The 19,742-nt window shown below is 35.3% G+C and overlaps 1 protein-coding gene across 5 annotated transcripts in view; it reads left to right on the top strand.

Annotated features, from left to right (window-relative positions):
* Positions 1-19,742, top strand: part of AdipoR (adiponectin receptor) — a 240,534-nt gene that overhangs the window by 177,594 nt on the left and 43,198 nt on the right. For all 5 annotated transcript variants that reach the window (XM_090390983.1, XM_090390982.1, XM_090390984.1 and 2 more), the window contains one exon: positions 4,178-4,328. In XM_090390983.1, the coding sequence (XP_090247109.1) occupies positions 4,178-4,328 (151 nt within the window). The remainder of the gene's footprint in view (positions 1-4,177; positions 4,329-19,742) is intronic.

The raw sequence follows: 19,742 nt of genomic DNA, 5'->3' as shown, positions 1-19,742 counted from the left end.
CCAATTTCTTGGGACTGATCTTTGACAGTAAACTTACATTTTTAGCATACATTCATCAACTAAGAGAAAAGTACAAGAGAGCGTTGATCTTCTTCGCACTCTATCCTCTACTGATTGGGGGTGCTGATCGAGCTTCATTCCTATCTATCCCAATGGCTTTAACAGGCCTTTAAGGCCCACAACCTTCCAAGCATGCTTGGATTTCGTAACCGAAATACGAGGATAGAATGGTCACTCCTATGCCTCAAGGTATTCTTGGCTGTATCCATGTGTGTTCACGGGGCCGGTTTGCCTGCTTGCGGGATGAAAAACACCAGATAAACTGGCGGAAAAAACCCTACAGCCCGCTCCCAAAACCGGCTAACTTGGCTATGGCTGAGGAAGATCCTTCAGCTCCTCACGTCTCCGACGGGATTCGAACCTAGGACACTCCTTCCCCAGGCATATGGTTGCGAAGCGCAAAGCCACTAGGCTAACCGCGCGGACGATCGAGCTTCATTGCTCCATCTTTATCGTGCACTTATACATTCAAAGCTGGATTATAGGTCTGTGGTTCTGCAAGACAGAGTAACCTGCGATAGTTGGATTCCATCCATCATCAGGGTATACGGATAGCTACTGCCACCTTTCGTACATCACCCACTCAGAGTCTTTATGTTGAAGGAAATGAACCAGCTCTATCACTTCGGAAACAGTTGTCTCTTAATTATGCCCTAAAGATAAAGTCTTTAGGGCATAAAGACTTTATCTTTTTATGCCCTAAAGATAAAGTCTCCCAGATCATCCTACATAAACTAGTCTCTTTTCTCTGCACTGGGAAGCTCAATATCACACACTTCAAACTAGTATACATCCTTTTGGTATGTGTATTAAAGAGACTATGCAAGCTCTTGGTATAAATGTTGACAACATTGCGTACACTAAAACATAACAGCATCCCTCCGTGGCAGGTTTGCACACCATCCTGCAACCTCTCACTTTGTCAGATACAGAAATCTCATGCTCCATCATCTGTCTACCTCCAATTGTTTAATGCACACTCTGATTTCTTGCCTATCTATACTGATGGTTCAAGAACTAATACTTCTGTTGGCTGTGCTGCTATGTTTCCTGACATTATTATCTTCAACCAGATCCCACCTGATTGCAGTAATTATACACCAGAGTTACATGCCATTCAGCTTGCACTTGTTCATATAAAAAAAAACTGCTACCAAAAGTGTATAATTTATACAGACTCATTGAACTTTTTTACAGGCTATCTCCTCTCCTATGCACAATCCACATTCAGTACTTTATGAGTACTGGATGTGGATTATGCATAGTTTCACAAAATGAAACTATGCATAACTTGTTTCACAAAATGAAAATCCTTAATTTTGATGTTCAGTTGTGCTGGATTCCCAACCACATTGGAATTAAGGGAAATGAGGCTGTAGCTGCTAAATCAGCTCAAAACTTTCTCCACGTACTGTGATATACAAACTACAGACAGTTTATACAATCAAAGCTAATTGCTCAATGGCAGGAAGATTAACAAACAAATTATATGACATTAAACCTGAAATCAAGCATTGGCATTCTAGGCAACGAATAAAGAGAAGTTCTCACTAGGCTCCGCATAGTTCAGTCATCTTACACATTCTTATTTACTGAGAGCTAATGACCCTCCCATGTGTGAAAAATGCAATACACATCTCACTATTTATCATATACTGGTAGAGTGCCTGCACTTTGCACGAGAGAGTAATGAAATTTTTGCCTACCTGGCCAGACCATATACACTCAGGCAGATTGCATGATGCTTTTAATTATTTACAAAGAATTAATTTATACAAACACATTTGACTGTAATTTTGTTTATATCTAATTACTGTATTGCTTCACTTAACTTTTGTATGTATATATTACAAAATATGTAATGTTTTGTGATGTATATGTGCAGGAGTTGAGTACTAATGTATATATTATTCATTAGGTTAATTTCTGTAGCCTTGTGTTACCTTGTTGTAATTTTGTTAATATGTAAATATCACACTGCTAAACTTAAATTTTTATGCATACATAATGTATAATAATTCCTCTTTAACTCTATGTATTACTATAATAACATTTGTTATAATCTTATTGTAGTAATCTTATATGTAAATACTGCATTCCTTGGCTTGGTGTTATACATGCATTTTGTTTATTAGCTTATATTGTTGTCTAATTATGTACTGCCTTAAATGCTGCAGTAATTTTGTTTATATGTAGATACTGCATTGCCCAGCTTAACTTTTGTGCATACATATTGTTTACTAATTTTTTTGACTAATTATGTATTGCTGTAGGACACCTTGTATATTTGTGTAACCTTCTTTGGAATTTTGTTTATATGTAGATACCACATTGCCAAATTTTATTTTTATGCATGCATGTTGTATAATAATTTCTTTTTGCCTATTTATGTATGACTGTAAAAACATCTGTTATAATTTTAACTATATGTAGATATGCATTCCTTGGCTTATATATGCATTTTGTTTATTTAACCTTGTGTGTTGTTGTGCCCTCTTCAGCAATTCTGTTTCTATGTAGATGCTGCTTTGTGGAACCTAATTTTTGTACAGGCATATTGTTTACAATTTTCTTTAACTGCTTATGTATAGTTGTAATCTTAGTATGGCACAGTATGACCTTTGTAGTTTTCGTGCCAAATAAATTATAAACCAACCAACCAACCAACCTAACACAGCATTCAATCTGTTCTGTGGTGATCAGATACATATTGTTATAACAGTTAATAGTCAATACACAAATATCCTACTGATCTCAAGTGTTTTTAGCATGTTGAAAATAACATGCTAAGAGGCCATAAGAAATGCCAGACACTAGTGCTGTGTGTGTGTGGGGGGGGGGGGGGGGGGGCTAGTAGAAGAAAGAAGTCTGTTCATATTTTGCTTGAACAACTGAAGGTTGTAATCTTTAGGGAAGGCAGAGCAGGGAAGACCATTCCAAAGGACAGAAGTAAATGGAATAAAAGAAGCAATGAAGTTGGTTTGGTGAGTTTTAAGGTTTACTGTAAAAGGGTGTTGGTTAGCAGTGCTTTAATGATTTTGGAGGAGAGTGGAGGAATTATAGTGACCAGTTCAGCAGATCACTGTCCATAAAATTATCTGTAGAAGAGGCACAATGCAGAAACTGAATGTCTGTGAGAGAGAGGGATTGAAGTGAGTCTGTGATAGAGGGATCATTAATTAGCCAGATTGCTCTCTTCTGGATAGAATTGAGCAATCTTAAAGAGGATTTTGGTTCACCATCCCAAATATGGGAGCATTATTCCTTGGCTGGGTGGATTTGGGCTTTGTATAGAGTTAGCAAGTGTGAAGTAGTGTCTTGTGAGGAAAAGCACCAAGTTTTTTGGCAGTTGCATAAGCTATAGTTGAAATGTGGTTGTGCCAGAAAAGATCAAAAGTGCACGTCAGTCCAAAAAAGAGAAATCTGATCGTGTTTGGGGATATTTCAGTATTACTGAAGGGGGGGGGGTGAGCTCTTTCTTGTGAGAGATCATGCAGAACTGAGTTTTGGTGGCATTGAAGTTTACAAGGTACTCCTTGCCTCTCCAGAATATAGCCTAGGAGATCTGAGTTCAGGTCCCTGGTCATGGTAGATCTTGAGGATTCTAATACTTGAGCACTAACAGGTTGAATGAAAAGGCAGATTGGGGTGTACTGTTGTCAGCAAAGCTATGGATAGGATTGCAAGTCTATGATATCAGATTGTTTATATACAAGAGAAAGAGATCGAGTGAAAGCACAGAAAGAACCCTGGGTACTCCTGCATTGGTTGGTGAAATCTGAGGAGAGTAAGCCATCCAGCATGACACGTAGTGAATGACCAGTACGAAAGTTGGTGATCCAGTTGCTGAGTAGGCCCCTGTACCAAACCTGATCAAATTCCTTTGAGATGTCGAGGGCAACCACATGAGTTTCTTCAAATTTCTCCATGGCTTGTGTCCATAGGTGGGTGGTGAAAACAAGATCAACTGTAGACTGAGAAACAAATCAGAATAGCTCTATAGACTAATGTTCTGGCTAAAAGTAATCTTTTTGGTAAAAAATAGTAATGTCTAACACTCAACACATGAGTTTAAATCATCAATAAATAATATTTATGTATGTATCTACTTTTCTAGGTTTGTCATTTTAGCTCACTTCCAAGATGGCTTCAAGATAATGATTTTCTGCATAGAGGACATCGACCACCACTTCCTTCCTTTACAGCATGCTTTCGTTCCATATTCAGGATACATACAGAAACAGGGAATATTTGGACACATTTATTAGGTAGATCTGTTTAAGTTTTATTTGTTTTCAACTTTTTAATGATGAAATAATTAAAAGTTGAAGTTTTTATTTATTTATTTTTTGATAATCCCAGTTACTTGTTCAACTTATAGCTTGCTAATGCTCTGAATAGGTATCAAATCAGAGGGGAAAAAAAGCTGAAGGAATAAAGCAAGAAGTGCTTTTTTTATAATAAATTTAGTTTAATCCTTTATCCAAGTGTGAGCAAACAAAGTTTGCACCTGAAAATATCTTCAGGACTAAGGCAAGGTTGTGCATCTGTTGGCAACTTGTAGCAAAGGTGGACCAAGCTCTCATCACTCCTTGTCTCAGCATCTCCCACCATGCAAAGCACATCTCCTTGCGGACATATATAATGCTATGCATTAAGGGAAGGGCCACTACCCAGACCGGTTTCGATCTTTATTGAGGTCTCGTCAGTGGGAGGCAGACCCAGAAATGGTGACACTAAGGCAGAAGCAATGGAGAGGTCATATTTACCTATACGAGTTGCCAACCAGTATACCACCTTATCTGTAGTGAGAATATTAATAGAACGTTTATATTATGCTATTCACTTACATCAGTGATTAATGCACAACCCTAATACACCCTTCACAAATTAATTCATTTGAAATATGAGCAAATTTTGTTTTTAATATTTTTAGTTAAATATCAGTTAACTAATATTTAGCTGTCATTTAATGTGTAAGTTAACTTTGAAGTAATTTTTGACAAAGCTTGCCTTATTTCCTTGCTATAATTTCTACTTTTAATAACTCTTTAGAAAGATTTTGTTTTTGTTGGTTAGCTCCAGATTTAGCTTATGAAGAAGTTTTTTTTTTCTTATTTCCTTAACATTCCTGGAATTTCTCTAATTTTTATCTGTATTATTGTCATACATTTATTATTTGCTCGTGTGTTTGTTTCTGTGCTCATTCGCTGCTAGTATTCTGTAGTCATCTTCTAATTCCTGCTTCTTGTTTGCCATTGTAATTTACAGTGCCATCTAATTCACCACCTGATAGACAACACACACGTATTATTATTAAAATTTTTCCTTCTCTAGTACTATTTCTTTACCTCAAAGAGAGTAAAAAACAATATTCTTATAGCACTGACTTTTTGGAAATCAGTACACAGGCTATCTGCCTGTGTACTGATTTTGCTTCTCACCATTACCCTCCGTAATGGTGAGAAACGAAGACTATCTGTCTTCACTTCTCACCATTACTGAGGGTAAGTGCATTCTCATGGTATGTTAGATAAGTGGTGATTTTTCTAAATTCAAGTTACACTTGTTACATGATGAATAAATTATATTACATAATAAATTATTTATTATATAATAGCCAAGAAGGATGTGGGTTCGAATCCCACCAGCGGCATGGATGTTTGTGATTGTCCTACTAACAATTTACCATATATACTGCTTTAACCTGCGTCCTGGTGCATTTCTTTGCACTAAAAATTAAAAATAACTAACTGGGGAAAATTATTAAAACTAATGAAAAAAAAGTTAATAGAGATGCAGTTATAAGCTGTTAAGATAATGGAGATAATTCTTGAATAGTTCAGGTCTGAAAAACTAGGATGTGATATTATAGTGTTAGATTCTGAATGGAGAACTTTACAAGTAAATTCTTTATTCAGGATTTAACATGATAAATATTACTAATTAAGGAGATATCTGTACATCAGCTAATAATTATGAGAAATTTCTTTATGTTATGTGATGTGTAGTCCATATGTGCCATATATTGAAATTTATTCCTGTATAACTGGAATGAGAAGCAGAGAATTTTGTCGGAATAGTAAGAATTATGTAAGGAAATTAAGTTATTTGTAAATCGAACTAAGCTGTCTAGTACATTACGAAATTTCGAGAAAGATTATAAGTAGTAATCCAGAATAATCATGTATAATCTGTGTGAGTCGAGCGTAGCGATGGAGGCTGTACCTATGCAGAAAGTGACATCAGAACAACTACATGGAATAGGGTAAACCTAACAGATTAGGGAGAGTGTATGATCACCCAAGGAGCATGAACGATGGGGTTTGTGGGTAAAAATCGCATCGAATAGAGGGCGCCCGATAGGGTGAATAAAAGACGATGCATGCAATATTACGGGGCTTTTTTCTTCTTCGGTTCCTGGATTCGAGTTTTAGAAGTTTTGTTGGGGGATTCGTGAGAGAGCGGTGGGTCGACTCCAGTGATGTCAGACGACGAGGGCTATTCTTGAGAACGCTTGAGATTTCCAAGTGAAGCTGATCATGTTACGACGACCTATGCAGAATGGAGCCTTCGAATAAAGTCCCATCGAAGAGAACGGAGAAAATTTCCTGCAGAGCGGTAGACAGCACGCCACAGTCTGGAAAAGATTCAAAGAAAAGCGTAGTGCATCGCCAGGTGCAAAGACGGTTGATAAATACACAGTAAGGTAATCCAGATCTACATGAGATGGCAGCATGAAATCTGAAAGGATCCAGTAATGTAAAGATTTTCATTCTATGTTAAAAATCACTTAGAAGAATAAGAAATTTCTGTATACTGTAAACTAAAGGACACTGATAGAGAACTTTTAAGCAAGAATTTGATTGGATTAGTTAGAACCACGTGGAACAAAGAAGAATTGTTGATAGGCAGTATTTTGATTGAGAATGGCTAGACTTGACTAATGAAATTTAGAATTCAGATAGTTATTGATAGAGTATTAATGAAAGTGTTCAATGCGTGTACTGTGAATAACTTGTGAAGGAATTATATCCTAGTAGTGTTATGCTCACACTTAATCTTGTCTTTTTGTAATTGAAGGATTTAGCTTACTCGAATTCATTGTGTGATTTAGTATGAATCTTAACTTAGAGTGAGTTTTGTTCTATTGAATAATTGAAGTTTCTTAACTGTAATTGTTTTGTGTTTTTCCAATAAACAGGTTTTGTACCTTATACCTGAGTTTATGCCTGATTAAGAATTCAAACCACCACTTATGAAATAGAACCTTTTGGCGGGAAGGAATTAGATATTATTGCTTAAGTGAGATTCAGGTCATGACTGCTAACTGAATCTGCACAGTGCTAGCGTAAGATTAATTATTGTGTGTATTCCTTTTAAATTTAGAATTGTTTCCCTGAACAAGCGTCTCTTCTGTTATAAGATATTGGCTGGAGCAGCATAATAAAAATTTTGCCAATATCCTAAGAGGAAATAGATCTGAATTAATATTTTAAAGAGGCACAACAGTAGATTAGAAAGAAGACTGTTTAGAGGTAGAACAAGGTATATAAAAAAAGATAACAAGGACGTAACAATAGTGATGTTCACATATGTGAAATAAGACTGATTTTTATTTAAAGTCTCATGTGAGTCAACAACCTCATTGAATGCTTAAAACCAACATGTTAAGAAAGTTTCCTCTAAGTAAAGCTTTATAGCTTTACAATCGTGGAATGATTGACAGATGACAAGTTTATGATTAAACCTGGTGAATAGCATGTGACTTCATCATCAGTGCATCAGCATGATCACAAGGTGAAGCTAGAACAAAGAATGTTAATCTTATTTATGGAGCTAAGCCACATAATGGTTGCTACAATAAAATAAGACTACAATTAAGGTCCAAATTTAAAATTAAGTGACTTGAATTAATGTATTGTTAACCATTTCATGAATCATTTCAGAGTTAAATGGCATATATTATTCATAGTGAGAAAATTAGGGGATAAACAACTTACTTTTTTTTTAAGAATAAATAACTTGATTATCAAAACCCAATGTCCGTTCCTCCCTTTCACATGGTATGTTGCATTACTAGGTATCAACTGGATGTTAAATGAATGAGGATGGGTTGCAAATTTGGCAATTTGGGACTTAGCTGACCAAATTGTATTCTATACCATATTGACATATACCCAAAACAAATGTGATGGCACAACACAATGAAAAGTCAGTGACTGGAACAGACTCTTCTTCTTCCTAACAGGGATTTTAGGCCAAGCGGCCTGTTCCGGTCTCATGCCTTCTCTTTCTTGGTCTTCTGATTCTTCTTTTTCCACTTAATTTATATCTGTATAATATTTTTGGTAGTCTGCTGTTGTCCATTCGGTTTAAATGTTATATCCATTTTTGTTTATACTGTCTTATGTAGTAATTAATTGGTTTTATATTCAGGGAGTGTAGAATTTTTTCATTTGTTTTATGGTCCCACTTGGTATATCCAGCTGTTTTTTCTGAGAAATTTCGTTTCTACTGTTTGAATTCATTTTTCATCTTTCCTTTTTATGGTCCATGTTTTGCTTCATCATCAAAATAAGAAACAGCAATGAAAGAAGTTGAACTAGCAGAACTAGAGAAGTGCCTTGTGGACATAAGTGGAAGTACTGAAATGGTGACTAAAACAGGAGAGATCCTGCTGAATAATAAATATAGGCTGTTATATTTGGGCAGTAAGGATCAGAAAAAAAAGGCAGGAGTAGCATCAGCAGGCACAGTGACGTAGCTAGAGCTTTTGCCACCCTTTTCAATACACACCAGAAATACTAAAAAAAAAAAAAAGTCAAAAAGACATAGCATTTTTGGCAATCTAAGGCTTAGTCACCATCACCGCTGGTAAGACTGGCTGGTGTTTTCGCCGCAGCTCCCTGATCGCTGTAAACTCCCAAACGCGCAGCAGTATGATAGATTTGTTTAAATCTAGACTCTAGACCCAGGGATGGGCAACTTGTCCACCAGCATGCCAAAATCACGAAATCTTTGATGCAAAATTTTCTCACGTGCCAACCGAAATTTTGGGGAACATATTATTATTTGGTGTCTTTTAAGTATTGGGAAGACCTTTTCAAAAATCACACTAGAATGGTAAAATCAAAGAATATTGTGAGCGTGATTATTGTAAAGGTTGAATTAATATAAAAATTAGTGATGGAATTTTTACTTGAAAGTCCTTCTATCCTGTTGATAGTGTGTATTTTTTTTATTTCATTTAAGTGTAATTCTAGCTGCTATATAAAGACGCAATTTTTAACATCAGCAAAAGAGTAAACAATAATTCTGATTTTTTTTTTTTTATAAAGATCAATTAGACATAAGTTTATTCAAGTTTTCCCAATATATTGCAGTGCACAATCTCATAATCATTTTACTTGACTAAAGCACAATAAAATAAAAGATATAATTGTATTACTTCTTAATCCCTTACAAGTAATACATAAAAATTACAAACAAAATAAATTTGTTATTTTACCTACATAATATATTAAACAGAAGTTAATCTTTACCATTTTTTAGCAAAAAACATCAAATCAAAAACTAAAGAAAAATAGTGGATTTTTTTTTATTTAGTATCAATGAGACTTTTGCTGCTGCTGCATCATTGATGACAATTAATTTATATCAGGTTTATATTTTGTAACCTTTGGAGATATGCATGCATTACTAGTTTCATCTGTAAGGCTACTCCTGTTACGAGACTTAACAAAGTTCATCACTGAGAACAATGATTCACAAGAATATGTAGATGCAAAAATGGATAATAATGCTGTTGCAAGGGTTTTTAAACATACAAAAGTTTCGGGAATAGCATTCCAAGTTATTAGTACCTCTTTTTCCGCACTTCTCTCTGTTACTCCCGTCTCTAATCACTCCTTTTGAATATTTTCCAAGTCAACTCTGAGGTCAACAAATTTCTGCCTCCAAATTGAGCTACTTTGAAAATCAATGAACTGCATTTCAAAATCATCCATATTTATCCACGAAAACATCTGCAAGTTTATTTGAAGATGTTTTCGTGTCCTGTAGTTTGAGGTTCAAGTCATTTAAATGTTCGCAAAAGTCTGTAATAAACATGAGTTTACAAATCGAAAGGGAGATGGTAAATCCCATTTTATTTTATAGCCGGTCCAAAACTCGGATCGAAATCCATCTAGTTTCATGCCGAAAAAACTATCGGCGGGCCCAAGTGTAAATAATCACTTGGGTAGTAGAACACCAGGGCAACTCCATGCAAAGGTGGAGCAAGCTCCGTCACTAACTTTAATATTCTCTCATAATATAAAACCCAGCTCCTAAGAGATGTATATATATTGTTTTACATTATGAGAAGAGGTCACTACCCAGACCGGTTTCAACCTTTTTTTGAGGTCTCATCAGTGAGTAGGTAGACCTGGAATATCAAGATTTTTAAGTGAACACGAACTTACATACTTCTACTATCGAATTGCCGAAGTGGTGCACTCCTATATTGTTAATTATTGTTAATTACTAAGATAATAAGCCGAAAGGCTAATTTACCGGCGAATTTGTTAATTGAAAGGGAGATGGTAAATCCCATTTTATTTTATAGCCGGGTCCAAAACTCGGATCGAAATCCATCAAGTTTCGGACCCGGCTATAAAATAAAATGGGATTTACCATCTCCCTTTCAATTAACAAATTCTCCGGTAAAATAGCCTTTCGGCTTATTATCTTAGTAATTAACAATATAGGAGTGCACCAATACTTGCTTGCTCCACCTTTGCATGGAGTTGTCCTGGTGTTGTACTACCCAAGTGATTATTTACCATCTCCCTTTCAATTAACAAATTCGCCGGTAAAATAGCCTTTCGGCTTATTATCTTAGTAATGAGTTTACAAACTCACACGATGTCATAAATTTCTTTATATTCCTTGTTTGATTGTCAAACAAGGAATATAAAGCTCTACAGGAAATGAAGAATAATAAAGAATTAGTTATCACCAAAGCGGATAAGGGAAATGCAACTGTAGTACTTAACCAAAAGGACTACACAGGTAAGCTGAATGCTCTTCTATTAGATTGGGCCACTTACCTCCCTATCAATTACAATCCCACCAACTCTCAAATTAGAGAACTTCACAGGCTCCTTAAGAGAATCACTTCTTGGCCTGTAGAAGTTACCAACAGATTAAAGCCGTTTAACTCTATACCCCCCCCCCCCCCCGTATTTACGGACTGCCAAAAATACACAAAGAAAATGTGCCATTACGTCCCATAGTGGATGGCATTGATTCCCCCACATTCAAATTAGCTAAACATTTGGCGAAAGAGCTCACACACTATACTGGCAACACACCATCACACATAAAAAACTCAGCCCATTTCAAAGCCAGCATAGAAAACCTTACACTCCAACATACTGACATAATGGTCAGCTTTGATGTGTCATCTTGATTTACAAATGTCCCACTCAAGGAAACTGTAGAGCTAATCCAAGCTAAATTTTCTCCCGATATCTCAGCCTTATTTCAGTTCACAATGAACTCAGGCTATTTCGTTTGGCAGGGAAAATTCTACAAACAAATAGAGGGGACAGCCATGGGTTCACCACTTTCCCCACCCTTGGCCAATTTCTTTATGGAGACCTTTGAAGAAAAAGCCTTAGCCTCTGCCCCACAAAAACCAACCATATGGCTTCGCTACGTTGATGATGTGTTCGCTATTTGGCCACATGGCTCTGAAACACTTCTCTCCTTCTTAACACGCTTAAACAACCAACACCCCAGAATCAAATTCACTCTGGAAAAAGAGGAAAACAACAGCCTCCCTTTCCTAGACACATTAGTCACCCGCCAGCCTAATGGATCCTTGGTTTTCTCAATTTACAGAAAACCCACCCATACATTCACCAACAATCCCCCCCCCTCACAACAATATGGAGTAGTGAAAACACTATACAACAGGGCTAAACTGATCTGTTCAAATGACTTGGCCCTAAACACTGAACTAAATCACATCCTCAACACTTTCTCAGCCAATGGCTACCCCCCCAAAAAAATCCAAAAAATATTAGAACCTACAAACCACAGATCCCCTCCCCCCCTCCCCCCACAACAAGGATTACTCTAAATCCATCACCATTCCCTACATCCGAGGCACCTCGAAAAGGATTACCAAAATCTTAAAAAAACATGACCTGACCTCCTGTTACAAACCTTACAGAAAATTGGCATCCCTTATCCGCTCCACTAAAGACCTACCTGGTGTTTACCAGGTCCCTTGCAGTTGTAAACTGTCTTACTTTGGCCAATCAGGCAGGACAGCAAATATCAGAATTTCGGAACACAAGTACTACATCCGTTTTCACAAATACAGTCATTCTGGGCTTGCGGACCATGCTCTGGATACACGCCACAGAATACAGTGGAAGAAAGCTACAGTGATACACCGTAGCAAATACAAATTTGAAAGACTCTTTATGGAATCAGCCTCAGCCCTAAGAAATTCTCCAAACCTCAACAAATTTGGTTGTATGCGACTGCCCCAAATTTGGGAGGCCTACATCTGCAGACCTTCAGCCCAACGGCCAAGAACACCTACTTAGCCCGCTAGAGGGCACCATCAGGACTGTTAGGAGAACAATAGCTTCATCTCTTCATTCCCAGTTTCTGTGTTGTAGTGCCTACATGCACATAACTTTTTTGTAAGTTCCTTTAGAAAATGGCAACGTGACGTTGCGGAAATATCGGAAAATATTTATTAAAGTTTAATTTAATTTATATCCTTAACTACATTGTTCTATTCCTTAAGTGTTTTAATAATGCATAACCAATGTATAAGCCTGTCTACGAGAATTTAAATTGTCTAATATCCTTTTCATTTGAATGTCACCACCAGCAGCAAACATTCTGCTCAATCTGTAAAGAGCAGGAAGCAAATGAATATATATATATAAGAAAGCAATTAAATAATTGCTTTATTCATACAGGTCTTAACTTTAAAAAAAAATCGGATTATGGGGGTTGTAAAAATGGACAGAGACGTATAGATACTGACAAAAAATTATAATTTGGACTCGATCTCATCGTAATCACTCCCTGCATATACCAACCAAGTTTATGTAAACCAAAATTTGTACAATTATAAGCCAACCTATACACGCAAATGAAACAGAAAGGTATGCATGCAATCTAATCACATGCAGATAACACTTCATAATTCTGAATATTGATAATACATTTCAGAAAGCTTTAAAAATAACTTAATGTATTTACTGGAATATAACTCCCCCCCCCCCCCCCGATTTTACTTTGCAAAAAAATAAATTGAAAAATTTTGCGTATATACCTCGCACAGAAAAAAAAAAGAAGAAGAAGAAGTTTAAACATGTTTCAGGGTGATAGTAACTCACTTGTGGCAAACCACACTCCCTCCCCATTAGCCAATAATGACTGCAGGCACAAGTAAAAGCAAGTCGTTTTATTGTATCACTGAATAAAGTACAGACATTTGTAGTCTTTGTATTATATTTCTCAACAAATAGTGCAATTAGAGACATCTGGGATAAAAATGGCACTAATAATGAATCACATGTCCCCTTCCCCACAGAAACTATGCTATTTAGACTCAAGCAAAACCATATGCTGCACCAGGAAACACTAAAAACTAGATGTGTGGGAGTCTTTCTCCCCCAGCTCAAATGCAAAGCAACAATAAAAATCAACGGAAAGTGTTCAAATTCGTAAACGTGTTAAAGCTAAGAAATATATAGTGAATATTGCTATGGCACTTTCAGATATTAGATTTGGTTGAAGAGAATTAGCATTTCAATTCAAAAATTGTCTGCTGGCTTTTATCTTTGACTAACGTGATCTTTTGTTAATACCGCAACAGTCGTGCACATCTTCGTAGCTGCTATTTCTAAACTGGCCTAATACGATAGCTGTCTGTTCATTAGTCATTCATGAATGATTGTTCATTAAGTATCTCAAATCTGGTAAATTACTGGTAATTTTTGCTTGAAATAATGGGAAAGAAGATGGCACTGTTTGGGTAGGATGCACACAAGGAAACTGCTCCCTAAGCAGGAAATAGCAATTGCAATCGTGGTGCGAGATATATGCGCGGATTTTACGAAAAAAACCCTGAAAACTTTAGTTACCGAAAATCCCCACATATATCGCACCACGATTTTTAGTTTTAATTTTTGGATGAAAAAAAAGTTTGAATTATATTCGAGTAAATACGGTATGTTTATGGCAATGTAAAGGAAATTTGCTTTTATATCTAATAATAAGATAAACATATTAATTGAAAATAAATACTTCCAATCCATATTTTAATGACTTACGATTTAATAAAATCCAAATCCACCTATATACAGACATTAGAAAACGGACAAGTTCTTTACGAAACATGAAAAGATGTATCAAATTATGGTAAAGGAGTCGCAGCACGTCTGGATGCCTGACGAATGATGCAACAACTGAACTGGACAAAACGTATACATCAGTATATCGCGGAGATATAGATGGCTTGGAAATAGGATGTTTGTTTCTAATTTTCTTATTACGTATTATTACTCAAACAGTTGGTAGGGTTTGTTTATTTATTGCATTTTTATTTGGTATCACTGTACTTAATAAAATTGTATTATATTAATTTAAAATATACAAGTCAGCAAAGATGTGTGAAATATATTTTTTTATTTAATTATTTTTTAAGATGAGCTCTGGGTTACGTGCCGGAAAAGTCATTGGAGTGCCACTTTTGGCAGGCATGCCAAGGGATGTCCACCCCTGCTCTAGACTAACCATACATAAAGAATATAATAAATATTTTTTCAACGGTTTCGATAATGAGCCAAATAATATAAATGTGCAACAGATTAAAAACATTAATGATGAATCAGGCATTTTAGCATTTTTAGGGTAAAAATGGAATCATGTTTGTTAATTTTTATACACTGCATAAACGCATCAAAAGGGTTAAGCAAAAACCCTAATATAATAGGGAACCACAGTGATATTATATTACCGAGCCCTAAAATCCTGTCGATGGCCTTAGTTATATGCAATAGAAGAAGAAATAAAAAAAACAATACGTTTTCACAAATGTGTACTGACTGTGTGGTGCCAGCTGCTGAGAAGCAGCCACCACAGTATAAGCAATAAACCAATAAAGCAATCGCCTTGCCATGCGTTTTATTTTTAAGAATTTGGATTATAGTATGGTAAGGATATATAATGGTTTTGTTATATTTATATTTTATTTTAGTTGTAAGTATAGTTGTTAAAAACGAATTATTAAGTAATAAAAATTACTAAGTTAATATAAATGAAAGAATCGATATCCCAAAAAAGTGCTGCCCAGGGTGGACCCCCCCACTATGCCACTGAACAGGCAAGCAATAGAGTTATGTGAGCATATTTCAAAATGGATAATTGGGTGATGAAGTTTATTTGTGTCCATGGTCCCACAGAATGCTATCCTCAAGAAAAGTGGAGGAATTTTTCCAGTCATTAGAGAAGGCAGCTGGGGAGAAGGGGGAGGGGGGGAAAGGCTGATCCTTATTGGAGATCTAAATAGGAGGATTGGAAATGAATCCCATGCATATAGAAATATTTTCAGAAAATTTGGAGAAAATGGACTAGTTACTAATACCATGTTCCAACATAGTAAAAATTCACATGGACAAGAAATAAGAAAAGTCTCATTGACTATGTTATTGTTTTTTTTTTTTTTTTTTTTTGTAGTGGTTCAGAAAACAAGAATATACAGAGGATTTTAAGCAGAAAACAAAATGCTCACATTTGAGCATTTTGAAATTGAATATTATATTGAAAAGAAAAGCATTTAAAAAGTTTTAACATTATGCAAAATCAAACAGCTTTCTGAGATGAACTGCAGTCAAATATACAAATATTATTCAAGAAAAAATGAAAGCATTTGAAAATGAGAATTGATTGTTGGAGACACAGTGCAGACTCTGAAGCAAATATTGATTCATTCGTCTAGAAAAGCATATGGTGAAGCTGTTTGCAACAACAGAAAAATCAGAACACTGTGGTGGACTCTGGAAGTTAAAGAGGCAATCATAGAGAATAAGAAAGCACTTGGAAAGTTCCTAACAGCTGAACATGTACTCTAAGATAATGTATAGAAAAACGTAACAAAGCAGTGTATAAAAATACTTAAACAAAAGTAATGGAAAGAATTTGTTGATAATATGGAATATAAATAGAATACACTGTGATACTGCTGGATATTGCTAAAGCATTTGATTAGATACCACATGAAAGGCTGTTGCATTAACTGGAGAATATAGGGAATATAAACTATTGACTTGGATAGATGTTGTGGCTGGCAGATAGGTATCATAAAGTAATATATTCGGAGGAGAAGATCTGCCAGATATAAGGTGACTGGTGGTATACCTCAGGTATTATCAGTCCTTGGACCATTGTTGTTCAATCTCTACATTAATGATATTGGGAAGGATCTAAGAGATGTTCACTTGTTTGCTGATGATGCAAAGTTAAGCAATGCAGTCGGAAATGCTACTGATATACAGCATTTGTAGAATGATTTGCATAATCTGAACAGTGGGCAAATGATAATAACTGTCAATTCAGTGAGAGTAAATGTAAAGTAATGCACTTTGGTACGAGATAATTTCCAATGGCTTATTATATTGGTGAAATCATGCTACAAGGAAACTGATGAGGTTACTGATGTTAGAGTTATCATGGATTGGAATTTGAAGTTCAAAAGTCACAATGTAAAAATATACAGAATAATTGAAATGTTGAAATCAACATTGATATTTAAAGATAAGGAAGTCATTTTGCCTTTTTAGAAGGACTTCCTTGATATGACTGCGCCTGACTATCATGCACAGATTTAGTCTCCTGGGTTCTGTTTCTGATGAAAAAACTTTGGAGAAGGAGCAAAGAATTTTGAGTAAAACTAAACATGCACGTTTGAGTCCACACACCTAGCAAAACAAGCATGTTTCGACAAGTTTCAGCCTGCATATGCATATTTCAACTGGCCTGGCTCTCGACCATTTCATGCGCTTTTTTCGAACCGCGGATGCAGATTATGAGGACAGATTGAGAGTATGTGAATTGCAGACACTGGTAAACAGAAGAAAGGGATGATATGATAGAGGTCTAGAAGGGTGTTATGTTACCAACTGATGAAATTTTTCATTATTGGAGGGTGAGGAGTAGATGGGAACATTTCATGGAAGTTAAGTTTGTGTGTATTTAAGAAAGGGTTGAGAGCCAAATTTTCTCTTGCAGAGCAGCAGGTGAGTGGAACAATTTGCCTGTTGAAGTAGTGAGTGCAACCAGTGTGAATGCACTCACACTGAAAAATTAAGAGGAAGTATGACAGCTGGTGTGGATGATCTATGGCTTCCTTTGATGAGTCCTTGACTCATCAAAGAATAAATGGAATAAATAGGAAAATAAAACTGAATGGGAGAATTAAAGGAATTTCTCTATTGAGTGTTTTAGGTAATATTTTTCAAGACTCCCTGGAGGTCTCAGATAATAATAATAAAATATCAGGAAGGTGGAAAAATGTTCTGTAGGTTATTGAAAAGTTTAGAAATGGAAGAAAAAAGTATTGTAAATGGAATGAAAGATGATAAAAGTCAAAAGAATCAAGATATTCTCAATGTCCAAAGTAATTACTCGGAAAGATTATTAAATGAGATATGCAGTGAAATAACTCTAGTGGAAAATATTCAAGAGGAATGCAGTCAGAAGTACATATTAATCCTTAAGGTCCAAAGGCCATCTGAACTCTGAAATTCCATATGTCAAGGTAGGGGGGGATAAATAATATTCAACCAGAAATGGTCAGATATGGAGATATATTGAATTTCAGATAATTGGAGTAGAGCTCTTATAAGTTTCATTCTATCTTTATATAAATGGGAAAATAAAACTGAATGGGAGAATTAAAGGAATTTCTCTATTGAGTGATTTAGGTAATATGTTGCAAGCCTACTTGAGAAGAGGAAGCTAAGAAACATCAAGAAGAACAAGCTGGGTTCATGCCAAATAGAGATTGTCATGATCAGATTTTCACTTTAGTAGAACAGATAGTGGAGAAATCATGGGAATATAACAAGGATATGCAGAAGAAATCTAGAAATTCCATCTAGAAAACTGGTAAATAGTTTTCTAGATGGAAAAGCTATGTGACAATGTAAAAATAATCATAAATTAAAATTATGAATTTTTTTATGGTTATTTCTCTATGTTCATATATTATTAGTTTTGGTTTCGTAACACGTACATCAGCACTTGCAATATGCCCATTATTGATATTATTGTTAAAATGAAATGTAAAACACTTGAAATTTTAATATACTTACTAGATTCTGATAGTTGGGTTACTTTCAGTCCTTTTTATTGTAATTTAAAATTATTAAGTGTTGATATTATGTGTTGTGTTTTGTAAAGACATTCTGTTTATGCTAATGGAGACATGTTAGCCATTATATGTAACTTCTCGCTTGCCATTTACATGGAGTGTGCATGCTTACCGAGGAGTTTGATGGGTGATTGACAGTTGACAGAGAGAGAATGTTTGGTATCGGAGTAATGAGAAAAACCAGAGAGAGAGAGCTAATGGAAATTAACTACTACTGGAGAATTTTGTTCTTAGAGCGTTTTTAAATTTTACGTGACAGTCGGGAGAATATTAATAGAAGATTCCAAAAAGGAATCATAGAACTGTGAGTCTTTAAACTGAAGGAGTTGAGACTGTCAACAAGTATTTAGTAAATAAAAGCAGATATTGCAGTCAACATTCTAATTTGAATGTTTGAGGAAATGCTGAATGGAAAGTTTCATCTTCTGTCTTAAGGACACTGGATTACTATGGAAAAAGCAATTATTGAAATTTTGAAACTGTAAAGTGGCTTAACATGAAGAGCTCAACTTAGATATTTGTTTATGAAGTAGTAGAAGAAACTTCTTTCTCTGGTACAAAAATTTTAAATTGTGCATCAAATAGAACTGCAAGAGGTAAGAATATTTATACTTTAGTGAGACAAGAGGAATAATATTGTATGCTACATAAGGGAGATAGAAAAGGATCCCATGGAAAGGAAGAAGAAAATTTTGATATTTTCAGAAAGGGCCTAAGAAAGAAACTGATTCTGATGAACATATTTATTGTTGTGAAAACAAGGTGTTTAGTCTGGTAGCGTGATTAAGTATATGTCAAACAATCAAACAATAGAATGAGTCAGAGAATGAATGATTTTAATAATTTTAGATAAGAAAATCTCTAACATGTACATTTATTTTAGAAGTCCCTTGGATCCAGTTATTTTTGTAGTTATGTAATTTTATTTAAAGTGTATATATTGTTTTAGTTTCATTAAATGTATATATTTTTTATTTTGGTCTTGATTCAATGATTTTCCAGATTCTAAAAGAAATAATTAAAAGTCATTGCACCAATCGGAATTTAACCCTTGTGTAATTAATAAACACTTGGAGTAAAAATCTCTTTATAGAGATGAATAAAAATAAAAAACAGTCTCTTTACAACAAGGTGCCAAACAAAAACATTAGGTGCAACTTGGTTTCTTTGCTTTAGTCTCATTTATTCTGCATGTTAGTGTTGGTGCTTGCATGCACATATATTGTAACGT

The sequence above is a fragment of the Typopeltis vanoorti genome, chromosome 1, assembly GCF_054136105.1.
Source record: "Typopeltis vanoorti isolate ZY-2024b chromosome 1, IOZ_Tvanoo_1.0, whole genome shotgun sequence".
Lineage (NCBI taxonomy): Eukaryota > Metazoa > Arthropoda > Arachnida > Uropygi > Thelyphonidae > Typopeltis > Typopeltis vanoorti.
This window is presented reverse-complemented; position numbering and strand designations above follow the sequence as displayed.